Genomic DNA, 13,308 nt, shown 5'->3' on the forward strand with positions numbered 1-13,308 from the left:
CTCTGATTAAAACTTCTGATGGTTTGAGAACCACCGTGACAAAGCAAATCTTAAATGCTCACTCACAACAGTTTCTGGCACCTTTACAAATGCCGCTAAAGCATACAGAAGAACTGAAGCTTTATTCTGGGGCTGTTTGAGCTTCTAACACTTGTGATCAATTGTGTCTTGAAGAAAAGTGTCATTGTCACATCACTGCTATGACTAAGCGCTCACTCCTGCCTGTCTCATGTCAGGCAGCTACAGTCAGTGACCATGCTTCCCCTGAACATTTTTCTTCTCTCCTTTTCTCATCCACTTCTCCTACAGTCAAGGAAAACTTATTTTAATGGGCCATGAGAACAAATACAGAAAAATCTAGAAGCATGGCCTCTCCTGACCTATTCCACAGTGCCACATCAAACTTAAATAACGTGATGCACAATATATACAATGCCTGAGGGAAGCGTTTTGAAAAGAGGGCACATTACTGAACTCACTTTGTAAGGCAGATAACCCTAGGGAAGGCTCCATCCACTGCAGAAAAGCTCTGGTTAAAATACGCATACAAAGATAGCAGGACTCACTGTTCAAGATGGATGATGGGTTCTGAATATACTTAAACCCCAAGGGCAGACTTAGAGAATTAAAAGAAAGATGGAGAAAAACTCTGTATTTTCTAGCATGCAAAAGGTTGTCTTACAGTCACTCCCCCCAGCTCCTAAGCAATTTCTCAGTGCAATTTCCATCAGCTACAGCAGGTCTAAATTTCAAGTTAGAATTATAAAAACAATCTCAGCTCAGTAGAGGCAAAGATAATCTATGAAACGTGATCCAAGTTATACACTGATGTTGGAACATCTCTGTAAACTGTTCACAGATTCTGCGCTCTTGCTACTGCTTCGAAACTGCTTTGTGGTGCCAAAAATCGTGAGCCGATTCTCTGTCCTACTTTTCAGAACTGAAGGCAGTGATGAAAATAGAAAGAATCAATTCCCTTTCACTCCTGCAACACTGAAAAGCTTCAAGCAGCACCAGAAGCAAGCACCAAGGCTGTCAGAGGAGCAAATGCTCTCACTGGCTGAGTGCCCTAATGGCTATGCTGGCAAGCTGTAGCCCTCAGGCATGAGTCCCGAGAAAACAAAGAAGTTTTGCGCTGTGGACAACTTTCAAATGGGAATGTCTAGGATGCCATATCCAGAGTGACTCAAGGTTGGGATGCTTTCCTGAGAAGCTAGAAGATGTAGATTTGACTTCTGCACATTAAGCAGGATCTAGAAGTCAACATCTGTCATTTCTGGGCATGTACTCTGAAATTTTGGCTGTTACTTATAACTGAGATTAGATTCCCCGTGCTCACCATCTGTTTCATCCCTCGGAATAACAGGAGCTATAGTGGGTCACACCAAAGACCCCAGCAGACCAGTATCCTGTCCCTGACGGAACCAAAGCAGATGCCCCAAGCAGAAGACAAAACAGAGACCAAGCATACAGTGCTTCCCCAAGCATCAGCTGTGCAATTTTTCCAGATTGTACATCACAGCTCAAGGAACTTGAATTACTGTACGGACTAATAGAGCATGATTTCCCTCATTTCACATTGCTCTCATTGGCAAGCACCACCCATGTTTACTATTTTCTTACCGATCAGGTAATACTTCCTTACAGTGCATTGCAGAGTTGGAACCCTTTCAGGATCATCTACAAACACATCATGACTGGTGAAAAGTAGGCAGATGAAGTCCCTCCACTAAATCCTAGAATTAAAGGGTTCTTCACCCTTGACAGGAAATAGTAAAACTCTGTATTGGCTTTGTGTGGCAAGGTTTTGGTAGCGGGGGGGTTACAGGTGTGGCTTCTGTGGAAGCTGCTGGAAGCTTCCCCTGTGTCCAACAGAGCCAACACCAGCCCGCTCTAAGACAGACCTGCCGCCGGCCAAGGCCAAGCCAATCAGCAATAGTGGTAGTGCCTCCGTGATAACATATTTAAGAAGGAAGAAACAGTTGGGACAGACGGAAACGGCAGCCGGAGAGAGGAGTGAGAACATGTAAGAGAAACAACCCTGCAGACACCAAGGTCAGTGAAGAAGGAGGGGGAGGAGATGCTCCAGGCGCCGGAGCAGAGATTCCCCTGCAGCCCGTGGGGAAGACCATGGTGAGGCAGGCTGTCCCCCTGCTGCCCATGGAGGTCCACAGTGGAGCAGATATCCACCTGCAGCCCATGGAGGACCCCACGCCGGAGCAGGTGGGTGCCCAAAGGAAGCTGTGACCCCGTGGGAAGCCCGTGCTGGAGCAGGCTCCTGGCAGGACCTGCGGATCTGTGGAGAGAGGAGCCCATGGAGCAGGTTTTCTGGCAGGACTTGTGACCCCGTGGGGGACCCACGCTGGAGCAGTGTGCTCCTGAAGGACTGCACACCGTGGAAGGGACCCATGCTGGAGCAGTTCGTGAAGAACTGCAGCCCATGGGAAGGACCCACATTGGAGAAGTTCATGGAGGACTCTCCCGTGGGAGGGACCCCACGCTGGAGCAGGGCAAGAGTGCGATGAGTCCTGCCCCTGAGGAGGATGAAGTGGCAGAAATAACGTGTGATGAACTGACTGTAAACCCCATTCCCTGTCCCCCTGCACCGCTGGGGGGGTTAGGTAGAGAATCCAGGAATGAAGTTGTGCCTGGGAAGGGGGAGGGGTGGAGGGAAGGTGTTTTGAGATTTGGTTTTATTTCTCACTACCCTACTCTAGTTGATTGGTAATAAATTGAGTTAATTTTCCCCAAGTTGAGTCTGTTTTGCCTGAAACGGTAATTGGTGAGTGATTTCTCCTGTCCTTATCTCAGCCCACAAGCCCTTTGTTATATCTTCTCTCCCCTGTCCAGCTGAGGAGGGGGGAGTGATAGAATGGCTTTGGTGGGCACCTGGTGTTCAGCCAGGGTCAACCCACCACAAACTCAAGGGTAACTTAATTGAAAGGGTAATTCAGTCTCAGGAACCGGCCAGTTCTTGGCTGTTAAGATACACATTCTTTAGGCTCTACAGAGGCTGCCAAGAGGAACACAAAAACAAAAGCAATTCTCCCTGGTGTGGGATTCCTCTGAACTAAGGGTGCATTTCACCTGACTCAGGGGACAAGCACCAATGCTTGATCACTATTCCACCAAGTGAGACTCAGGTTAACTTAACCTTACCAGTCAGTAGGGGAGCATGTGTTTGGCAGAGGCAGAGTTGCTTTTTTTTTTTTCCCCTCTAAAAGACAGTTTTCTAATTTGCAGAGGACTAAGAGGGAAACCCTCCACCACACTGCTGAATCACAAGCTAGCTCTTGCTACCTAGTCAATTCTTTCAAAACTATTGCACCTGCTATCCGTTCATTACTTTATTACTTCTGGTTGGATGGGGAAAACAACATCATAAATTCTGTGTATAAATCACTCCACTAGAATAACAGGAAAGAAAATAGGACAGAGGGAATTAATTTGGCCCATCCCTCTGCTCAGCACTAAGCACTACCTCAAACATAATTTTTTAAGAGGTTATAAAAACAAGTAACAATCTTTTAGCCTTTCTAGGGAGTAGAATCAGCTTTTTCTTAATATCCAGCTGCTGCAATTTCATTACACTACCATTTGCTCTGTTCCAATATGGCAAGTAGCTTATGCCTTCTCTATCAGAAGACAACTTTATACATTTGAAAATAGCTACCATGTCTTCCCTTAACCTTTCACAGTCTTTTTGCCTTTATAGGTAAATATTTCTAAACACCAGTCAGTCACCTTTTTGTCCTCTAGACTCTCTTCATTTGGTCTGCCTGTTCCTTCAAATGTGCTGCCACAGGCTGGTACTGAAGCTTTTCCAATATCAGGGAGAATGCAAGGATCTTTTCACTCCAAAAAGTATTCTGTTAACATAGTTATTTTTTTTCGCAGCTGCATGACATTGTTCAGGCATGGTCAGCTTTTGATCCTCTAATGTCTGGATTCTTTTTCTAAGAAACAGCTACACCTTTTTGTATGCAATTTAGTAGTTTCCAGCTCAAAAACCTCTCTCCAGTATACTCCTTTAAAGTTGACTTTTTATTTTCTACTTGACTTCAAACTTTCTACCCTATTGTTTTCCTCCATCACTTCAATTCCCTCTCATTTCTGTCCTTCCTCTCTTATCTGATGGACCTAACAGACAAAAAGAGAAGACACAAGAACTTTGAGATCATATAAAAAAAATATTTTATCTTAGCTTCTTAAGACAGTCTGAAGGCATTAACCACATAAATCACCTACTTAAAGTCTATCTTACACCCCTCTTTCTATTTTGAATGCTTGTTCTAAAATAATCCAATATTAAAAATGTAAGCTCTCATATTTTTGATACCAGTTTAGCATCTATTTAGAATTTGGAGATCTCAAACAGCAGCAAGAATGTGTTTTTCTAACAACCTTTTTTGCAACACATTTCCTGAAAAGATCTGTTTTAGCATTTTGTTTCATTGCAACTAATTAGCCAAACTACATGCAAGTCTAGAGAAAACTAATTCCATATTCAGAAAGGTCAGGAATTTGAGGCTGATAGGCTGCACTCTGTAGACATGGGAAGACATTTGAATTCTATTACAAATAAGTGTTTTGAATTGTACTATAAATGTAACACTCAAGCTCAACTTTAACTGCAATGCAAAAAGATGGACACCTCCACAGAAAGCACTCTTCAGGGGAAAACAACTCTGCCAACTGGTAGAATAGGAAAAGAGAAGAGAGGAAAAAAAAGAGACACTGAAATAAATTCTTGCCCCAGACAAAAAGGCAGAATTAGAACACAGCCTTTGCACAGATCAGCATTCAAGGCATTACTAAGTGCTAAATGTTTAGTGCTTACTGGTAATTTACAGTTTAAATGTCTACTAGTAACATTTAAAATCATCCCTATGTAAGGAGAAAGGTGGTTTTAAATTCCACCTGGCTCATTTACTAACTTCTGATCAGTCACAAGGAGAGTGATATTTAAACGGGCAACTCAAGACAGGATGCTGTGCTGTTGGTACCCAGTTTGTGGCTAGTTATGAACAGCAGTTGCACACTGCTACCAGTTCATAAATCTGAGCAAGAAATCTGTTACATTAAATAGAGAAGAACAGACTCAGAGAACTATTCAAATCTAGAGAACAGGAGTGCCTTAACAACCCACAATAGAAGTTCAGAAACTCTTAAGCAAAAATAATGTTTACAGGGAAACCAGGAAGACTATTTTTCATTGACATAACTTCTGAACACTTACTGCAATGATGTAATTATCCTAGCAATAATACAGACAAAACCCCACAGTTTTTGTAAAATGAGAATGCATGAATACAGGCTTCATATTCTACAGTTAAAAAAAAAAAAATCAAAAAAGTTATTATGGATCCTAGGAAAGCAAAAGAATACAAGTATTTTAATTCGGTTCATTACTTTTGCAGGGGTTTTTTAACGAAATCTGGTAAAAAAAGTATATGTCTTAAAGGCAGCAAAAAGAAAAATCAGAAATAATTTGAAGTAACATGATTAAACAATTTCCTTCAAGGCTAGTGCTTAGTATAATGTCCCTCATGCACTTAGGGACAAAAGAATTAAATTTCAAGTCCGTCAGTCTCCAGATTTGCAGGAGAGAGGTATAATGTCAAGTGAATTAAAGATGATGGATGATTTGATGGATTCAAAGGGAGCAATCAGAGTCTTCAGGACACAGACAGATCTGGCAGTTGCAGAATGAGGATTGGCAGGCTAAAATGCAAGGAAGAGGAAAACCAACCCCCAAATACCAATGCTCTGGAAATAAAGGCACATATAACCAAGTGCTGACTTTGGGTCCCAGTGAGCAAGACAAATGAATAACAACATTTTAAAGTGATTTTAGAAGTCAAACTTTCATTTACTATCAATAGCACTAAGTGATTTCCACTTTGCTAAATATGCATGTCCTGCATTTAGCATGGACTTCTTCCAGATACACAAAACAGCCCTGCAATAAAACATGCTAAAATTGATTAGAAGATAAAGGAAGAGAAGCTGGTCAAAGTCTGGTATAGATCAGATCAGGCAGACAAAGAGAGCAAAATGTATTCTCAGTATGAATCAATCATACAAAAAAACCCAGAGGACTTGGTGCGAATGGAGAGGTTTAGCTCCTCAGACATCTTTTGAATAGACAGAAAATACTTTTAATTTTCTTACCTGGGGGAATTTGCGTTTGATAGATGTCAGTGCTCCTTCTGGGAGTTTGGCAAGTTCTGAATCTCTGACTGCATGTACTGTTGTGGCTCTAGGTTGACGGGTTAATGCCTCTACCTGAAAGAGTATATAGCAAAAACATTAAAGATAATTCACAACATGTTGCAAAAATCAAATGTCAGGATGAAGAAAATGAACAATTCCCAAGAACCGGACTGTCATACTTGTTGCTTACACACATTCAAAACAGAATGCTGTTTTCCCCCCAGAGTGCTTACAGAGGGAGTTTGCTGAAGGCACATCCATCTGCAAGAAGTATTAGCATCTATTTAATCCAAATATCTCAGGCACACACTCTGCTATCAGACAGTTGCAGGTTTTCATAGAACTAGAACCCATAGCACCAGACAGACCGTATCACAAGAGAAAGTTTTGTTTCAGCTTTTGCAAACTCTCACACACAGTGCATCTCCAGAGTGAGGGTAAGAACTGCTTTTAACACTTGCCAGAACAAAACCAGAGGCATACAATGAACTCGTCATCACGACAACAATTACATCTTTTAATCCATCATTTTTAATTGTGATAAAGCCATCTAAGAGACAGGAAAACCCCACTTCTCTACTACTCTTTCTTCTTTCCTCAATGCTACCCTGAAATTACTTTCATTTTACTTTCAGAAGCTGAATACTGACAACCTTGAAATAATCAAGACTTCCTAAAAATTAAAGAAAGGGGCGAGGAGCAAATTGGCACGTTTTGGCCAGAAGTGAGCTTTGCTTTTCCAGTTGTTGTTGTGTTGGTTTGGGTTTTTTTTTTTTTTAACATATGCATGTGTATCTGTGCTACGTAAACAGGAAAACCTGACAGTACACACCTACCTGAATAGTGCCCCATTATTTCACCTAGAAACATTTATTTTATTGAGAGTAGAAGTTTAAAGAAGAAAATGATAACGCAATAAAAATGAATACAGAGATACTCTCCTTTACAGGGAGAAGCTGACACAATATAAACAAAACCAGGTTCTAAAAGCCTACTCTGCAAAATGCAGCTGTTCCCCGATTCCCCAACTGTACCATCTGCAGAGCATGGACCCACCACCAGCTCTTATTTTGTTCTGAAATGCAGAAATCAAATTCCCTAGTGAAATATCTTCACATGCTTAATGAGATAGCCTGCCAGGCGAGATGGCGTCATTCAGAGCTCAGGCGTGAGCTACAACATTTAATTGCTTAGAAACAGCCTGGTGTTCAGTTTTGCAATTTTAGCAACAGGCAATGTTTACTGGGTTTAAAATCCATAGATAAGTTGTTTCGAAAAAAATGGTTGTCACTGTAGTAGCTGTAATTACTAAGGTTAAAACACAAACAAAAAAATTCCTCACTAACTGCAATTCACAGACAGAATAAAAGTGAACATGACTTTTCATTTTAAGTTTTCCAGTAGAAAAAGAAACAAATAATCTATCAGCTTATAATTGTTTGGTTTGGGTTGGGGGGCTTGATGGGTTTTTCTGTTTGATTTGGGGGGTTTTTTTTTCAGAATTTGTTCCAAAGTCTATGTTTACAGCAAATTCCAACACAAGCAATGCTTTCATTACAGAACTAGGGGATCAGACACACAAAAAGTTAATGCAACGTGTATAATGCCCTGTACAATGGCTAAGCTCTGCAAGGCATGTACTTCTGCCCACAGTAGAAGAAAATTAATTTAAAACACGCAACTCCATGACCCCACTTTCAACACGAGTGCATTCCTGGAAGACAACATGTGCACAACATGGACAATTCAGACAGCCAGAACATCTAGATCTCAAAAACTTGCAGTTAGTCCAGAAAGCTGAGATCAGCCTGCTAATATTAACTCTAGCTAGTGCAGAAGAGTTTAATCAACACCAACTGCTATGCATGAAAAACTGCACAAGTAAATTTAAAGTCGCTACGTTTTGCAAGACCTAGCCTTTGTTTTTTATTCAGATGCCAGGGATGTTTTGTTATGTAATCACATTTTAAACTAATCATATAGAAGGGGAAAAAAAGGTCATGCCATCTTTGTACACACATTTATGGAGAAACAAGTCCCCTTGAGGTTCCCCAAATGGTTGTATAACATCTTCTGTTTATCTCTCTCCCCTATTACCAGCTTTTTATCACAGTTTTTGGCTCCATAATTTAGTTTCCTTATCCTGAAAGCAGGTTAAGAGTTTCAATTGTTAAAATAAAACCTTTCCTCTCAGCCAGTCATCACCCAATTGAGCTTAATTTCTATAAAGAAGAAAAACCCTCAAAGTGTCTAACATCCTTTTCTACTCTTTTTGTGATATATGAGTGCATAAAATTAACTGTGCTCCAAAGGGCTCACAAGTCTTTCAGAAAAGATGGGATTTGTAAAAAAGGGAATTAAATTTTAACTTTAAAACAAAGCCTCAGGGATTTTTTTTTCTCCCCCAACTGTGACTTTGTCTTTTCTAATTGTTCCCCAGGCAGATCAGGGAGGAGATGAAGACCTTTTTCAAACCTCCTCCACAAGGATTCAAATCTCTGGAGCAAGTGGCATTTGCAACACCACCAGCGTTACAGACCCCTGCAATTGCAGGGAATTTGTTGAATGTAATTCCCAACAGATTACAGAAATTGGATCTTGTACTACTCTTACATGCAGGTACTATGTAAGTCTTGCTATTAGCTTCGATATTTTCATGCAAATACAACCTGGTATTCTAGCATGGAAAATATCTGGGTCCCAGACACTGTATACCAAGAAACTGAAATTTTGCTTTCCACTTGGATATTATCATCTCAGTTCCCAATCTCCATTTTTATTAGTTATTCCAAACTATTAATAAAATACTTCCTCTTGACCAGAAGCGAGAGGGCTCTTGTGCAACATTTGGACCATCTGAAGAATTATTCTCAACCTTCACTACATTCTCACCTCTCCCCTCTTTATACCCTGTGCTTATAAAGCCTTCTTTGCACCAGTTTTAGATTTTCTGCACATGGGAATCTGCCAAATCAAACAGGTATTTGGCTGTTCTCACCTTTTTTTGGACATCAAACACATAGTCTAACATTGAGTTGTAGTTCTCCCCTGTAAATGATACTTTTCTTCTTTGTATTTATTCTTAATAAACCATTTGAGATATCATCTACTCAGAGTTTTTTCTTCTTGCTTAGAAAAAAAGAAGTTTCATGCAACATGAGTACTTAAAATTATTTCAGTCTTAAGCCACCTTCAAATCCTTGGGCTCTTCTGGCCAGTGAACCTTTTGAACAAGTTTTCTTATTTTTCCAGGTTTGTAAATACTACAAGACTTAGAGATCTAGCTTGAACTTTAATATGAGTAAAATCCACCTGTGATCGGAAGATCAGCCCCATAAGATTATTCCCTTGGTCATAAAAAAGACAGTTAACATTTTGATCACCCACCACGGCTGCAGCAAACACCACAAAGACACCTCCATAATAACATTAATAAACAAACATTTCAAGAAATAGTATTATTATTATTTTCCAAACCTTATTCAACCTGACTGGGAGGCAGCATATATTTGTATATATAATCATCCAAGGCTCTCTTCTGAGCTCCTTCCCAGACTACCATTATCATCATTTACCCAGCATGAACACAGCTACAACTTTTGCTCCAGTGCAAGAAAGAATCAGTGGATTCTTTCCCACTTCTTTTCAAATTCAAGTCAATACGATATATTCTGCTTGAGGCAATAGTACACCTCTGGTTCTTCTCCCATAACACCCATTCCTTCTCCTTAGTAACAAGCCTCTAAAGTTCTGCCTCACTGCCCATTTCTGGTCTTTTTCCATTTTTAATTCACCCATATGCCATCCTTGCTCCTCCTCTCTCTCTCAAGCCACCCTCCAGTTTTCCTAGAGTTCACTGAATGCTTGAGCCCATCACCTCTCCTGCTCTATCTGGACTGGCTATTCTCTTTGCCATCTTGTTATCTAGTGTTGTTCACTTTTCCTTCATGTTGTAAGCTCAGCACACATACATTATAGTGCTATTTCCACTTTGAAATCCATCGCTCTTTGAAATCCAACTGCTATGCCTTATTTTAGCAGCCATGCAAAAATGCTAAATGTTCCATTCATTCCTCACCTGTCTCCAAGGTCTACCCTTTGGCTCCTCGTTTACAGCAAGCATCAACATCTCCTGCCTACCTCCATCACACCCTCAAGAATCTGTCCATCCATTATTGCCTTTACTTCCATTTCCTCTAAGAGCTGCATGAAGCAATGCCTCAAATGCTGTAAGAATTTGCATCAAGGAGCACATATCAATTTAGATTGTTATATACTCTGTGGTTCTTGTAATTGATCATGAATATTACCATAGATGATGATCCCTCCTGCACTGTTGCAGTTCTATTGTTCCTAACACTAACAAAAAGAAAAAAAACCCAAACAAACAACAAAACCCTAAACCCAACTATAAATAGTACTTTGCTCTTTTTACTGTTTCAGTTAATTCTGACAGCTAGGTTTCTGGTATCTTCTCTTAGTTCAGTATTAAAATAGTGACAAAAACATGTATGATGCATCCACCACATACAATGCACATGATTCACAACCCTGGCTTCCAAGTTCTTTACAAAGAAAAAGTGCTATTGTAAATCTTTTAAAAGGAGGGGAAAAAGCAATTTATATTCTCATGACCTCTTTTGACTTCATTTTCAACAGTCATCCCTGACAGTTCTTCTTACAGCTTTCCAAATTACACAGTTGGAAAGTAAAAACTAGCAAGTGTTGTCTTCTGCAAGTTGATCTAATTACTCCAAATTCCTTTTTGAGCTACATCCAACAAAGCACTTTGAATATTTGCTTAATTTTAAGTGTGTGCATAGCCCCAGTGCAATAAGCACAGCTATTCTCATGCTTAGAGCATCTCTGAGACTTCATGGAGGACTTGACCAGAACTGGGGCTGGTTTATGTTAGTCTATCTCCTGGCAATAAAATGTTGCTGCTCCGTACAAATTCAGCCTCACTTTGACAAATTACTGGGTGACTTTTCTAATAGTCAGCAAATAATAAAATGTAAATAATTTGAAAATAGTTTCTTGTGTAGATTATTTCTTTTCAAGTGAGTTTTCAAGTATGTCTAGTGCAAGAGTAGACAGGTCCAGTCCAAATGAGCAATGGAAGTCAACAGGACCATGTTTATAGTCACAGGTCCATTCTCGCCAGCCTTCAACCAGCAGCACATTTATACACTCTTGTGGCTCTTCCTGTGCGTTCCCTTCCCATCCATTTTGTAATATACTGCTTTCAGTTTCTCTTCATTATGGCTAGTATTCCACCCGAGAATCTTTTATTCTCTCATATATCATATTTCCTTCTCTCATATCAATCTTTTCCTTGCTACCAGCTCACAAAAAGCAGTAATCTTTCCACATGAAGGGTACCCTGCATTTCAGCCCTTGCACTGCCACCCCCTGGACATGATGCAGTAAGAGGGAGCAGCAAGCCACAGAAATAAAAGCATCACTTACAACAAGACCCTAGGAAGCAGGTTAGGACCCCAAGGATTATTAAATTATGTAACTTAAACTCTTCATCTTTCAAATCTTCATTCGTGAAGCCACAATCGCCACCTGTCAATTAGCCTCATATTTGTAGGCTTCAAGTTTTCATGCTGACACAAGGCGCTTTGGCAAGACCCAGCAGCCCACAAACATGCACCCTCTTAACAAAAGAGCGTGCCAGGGAGATCAGTCAGGACACATCCAGTCGTGCTTCAATGAAAGTAGCATCACACCTAACAAAACAAAGTGAGAACTCTAAAACAAAAATAGTAAAAAGGCATTTTCTTCTCTCCAACACAAGCATAGCTTCTACCAGCATCATCAAGGGAGGAGGGCATGGACTATCCTGTGCGGGGTGCAGCATTTCAGACAGACGCTTCCCAGCACAACTGTGGTGCCGCTGCCAGTGCACACACCCTGCACAGACACCCCAGCTCCCCACTGAAAAGACAAACGTCTCAGAGGTCCATCTGCCAAAACTGCCTCCTTGCTCTCTCCTTACACAACATCCATCCTGAACCACGCCAAGTGCTACGCAAAACCAACTGCTCACCCAAAGGCACTGGGCAAGGACCATCACAAGACAGTGGGAAACACAAGGGACAGGGATGAAATACACTATGCAAGGAAGTGTAGAGGCACCCGTGGAGGCATAAGAAGAAGAAATATCAACACTGACATCTGCTGATAATTTAGGAGGCTCAAGAAAAGGGATAGGCAACAAGTCAGATGCACAAGTACCAGGTGGCACACCCATATCTCAATGGTCAACACAAGCACTGGAACAGCACAGGCACAAAACAGACGCACACGTGTGGATTTTCACAGCAGTGTTTTTGCTAGACAAGGACAGGAGATGATGCTGCTGCAACCGAAGACAGCGATGTAACATAATCAATGTTACATGAAGGGCTACCAAACACTACACGGAACAATTTTTTTTTCCTCTTTTAAACAAGCTGCCCTCAGACCCTTCTTCAGCTCATTTGCACCTGAAGCAGCAAAGGATGCTAATTCTCAAAGGTGTTTCCTCCAGCCATCAGTTCGGAAGTATCTGAAACATTAACTTGTTTGTATCAGAAAAGGACAAAGGAGGAGACACTGCTGGAAGCAATGAATGAGTGGGAAGAGCAACCAGACAAGCTGCAAATCGATGCTATTTGTGGGAGCAGTGCCAGCGGATGAATGCAGTACATCATGTACTCTTTAAAGTTGTTCTAACAACCACCTTCTGCAATCTTTCATGTGCCAAGTTAACCCCGTGACTGAGGACATCCAGCACTTCAGCTGTGCAGAAAGAATCCAAACCACCCTCTCTTTTTTTTTAATATATATATGTATATACATATATAAAAACATAAAAGACTTACATACATATACACACACTCATACACACGAGTCTTACTTTGTATATCTATATTTGTGTATGTGTAAGTATAGATATAAAATATATGTAAAAATTAAACAAGACTGAGCTTGCTACCTTTTGTAATTAAGGCAGTGGTAGTCATGCTACAGGTTCTCCCCAAAAGACTGAGCCTGCGTTTTGTAGCAGTGCAATGACAGTCCTGTTGCAGCAGCGAACATCAT

The 13,308-nt window shown here is 40.8% G+C and overlaps 1 protein-coding gene across 4 annotated transcripts in view; it reads right to left on the reverse strand.

The window, feature by feature from the left end:
- PNPLA7 (patatin like phospholipase domain containing 7) overlaps window positions 1-13,308 on the reverse strand; it is a 134,000-nt gene that overhangs the window by 73,423 nt on the left and 47,269 nt on the right. For all 4 annotated transcript variants that reach the window (XM_052814281.1, XM_052814282.1, XM_052814280.1 and 1 more), the window contains one exon: window positions 6,175-6,288. In XM_052814281.1, coding sequence (XP_052670241.1) covers window positions 6,175-6,288 — 114 coding nt within the window. The remainder of the gene's footprint in view (window positions 1-6,174; window positions 6,289-13,308) is intronic.

Source organism: Harpia harpyja, chromosome 19, assembly GCF_026419915.1.
Source record: "Harpia harpyja isolate bHarHar1 chromosome 19, bHarHar1 primary haplotype, whole genome shotgun sequence".
In the NCBI taxonomy this organism is placed as follows: domain Eukaryota; kingdom Metazoa; phylum Chordata; class Aves; order Accipitriformes; family Accipitridae; genus Harpia; species Harpia harpyja.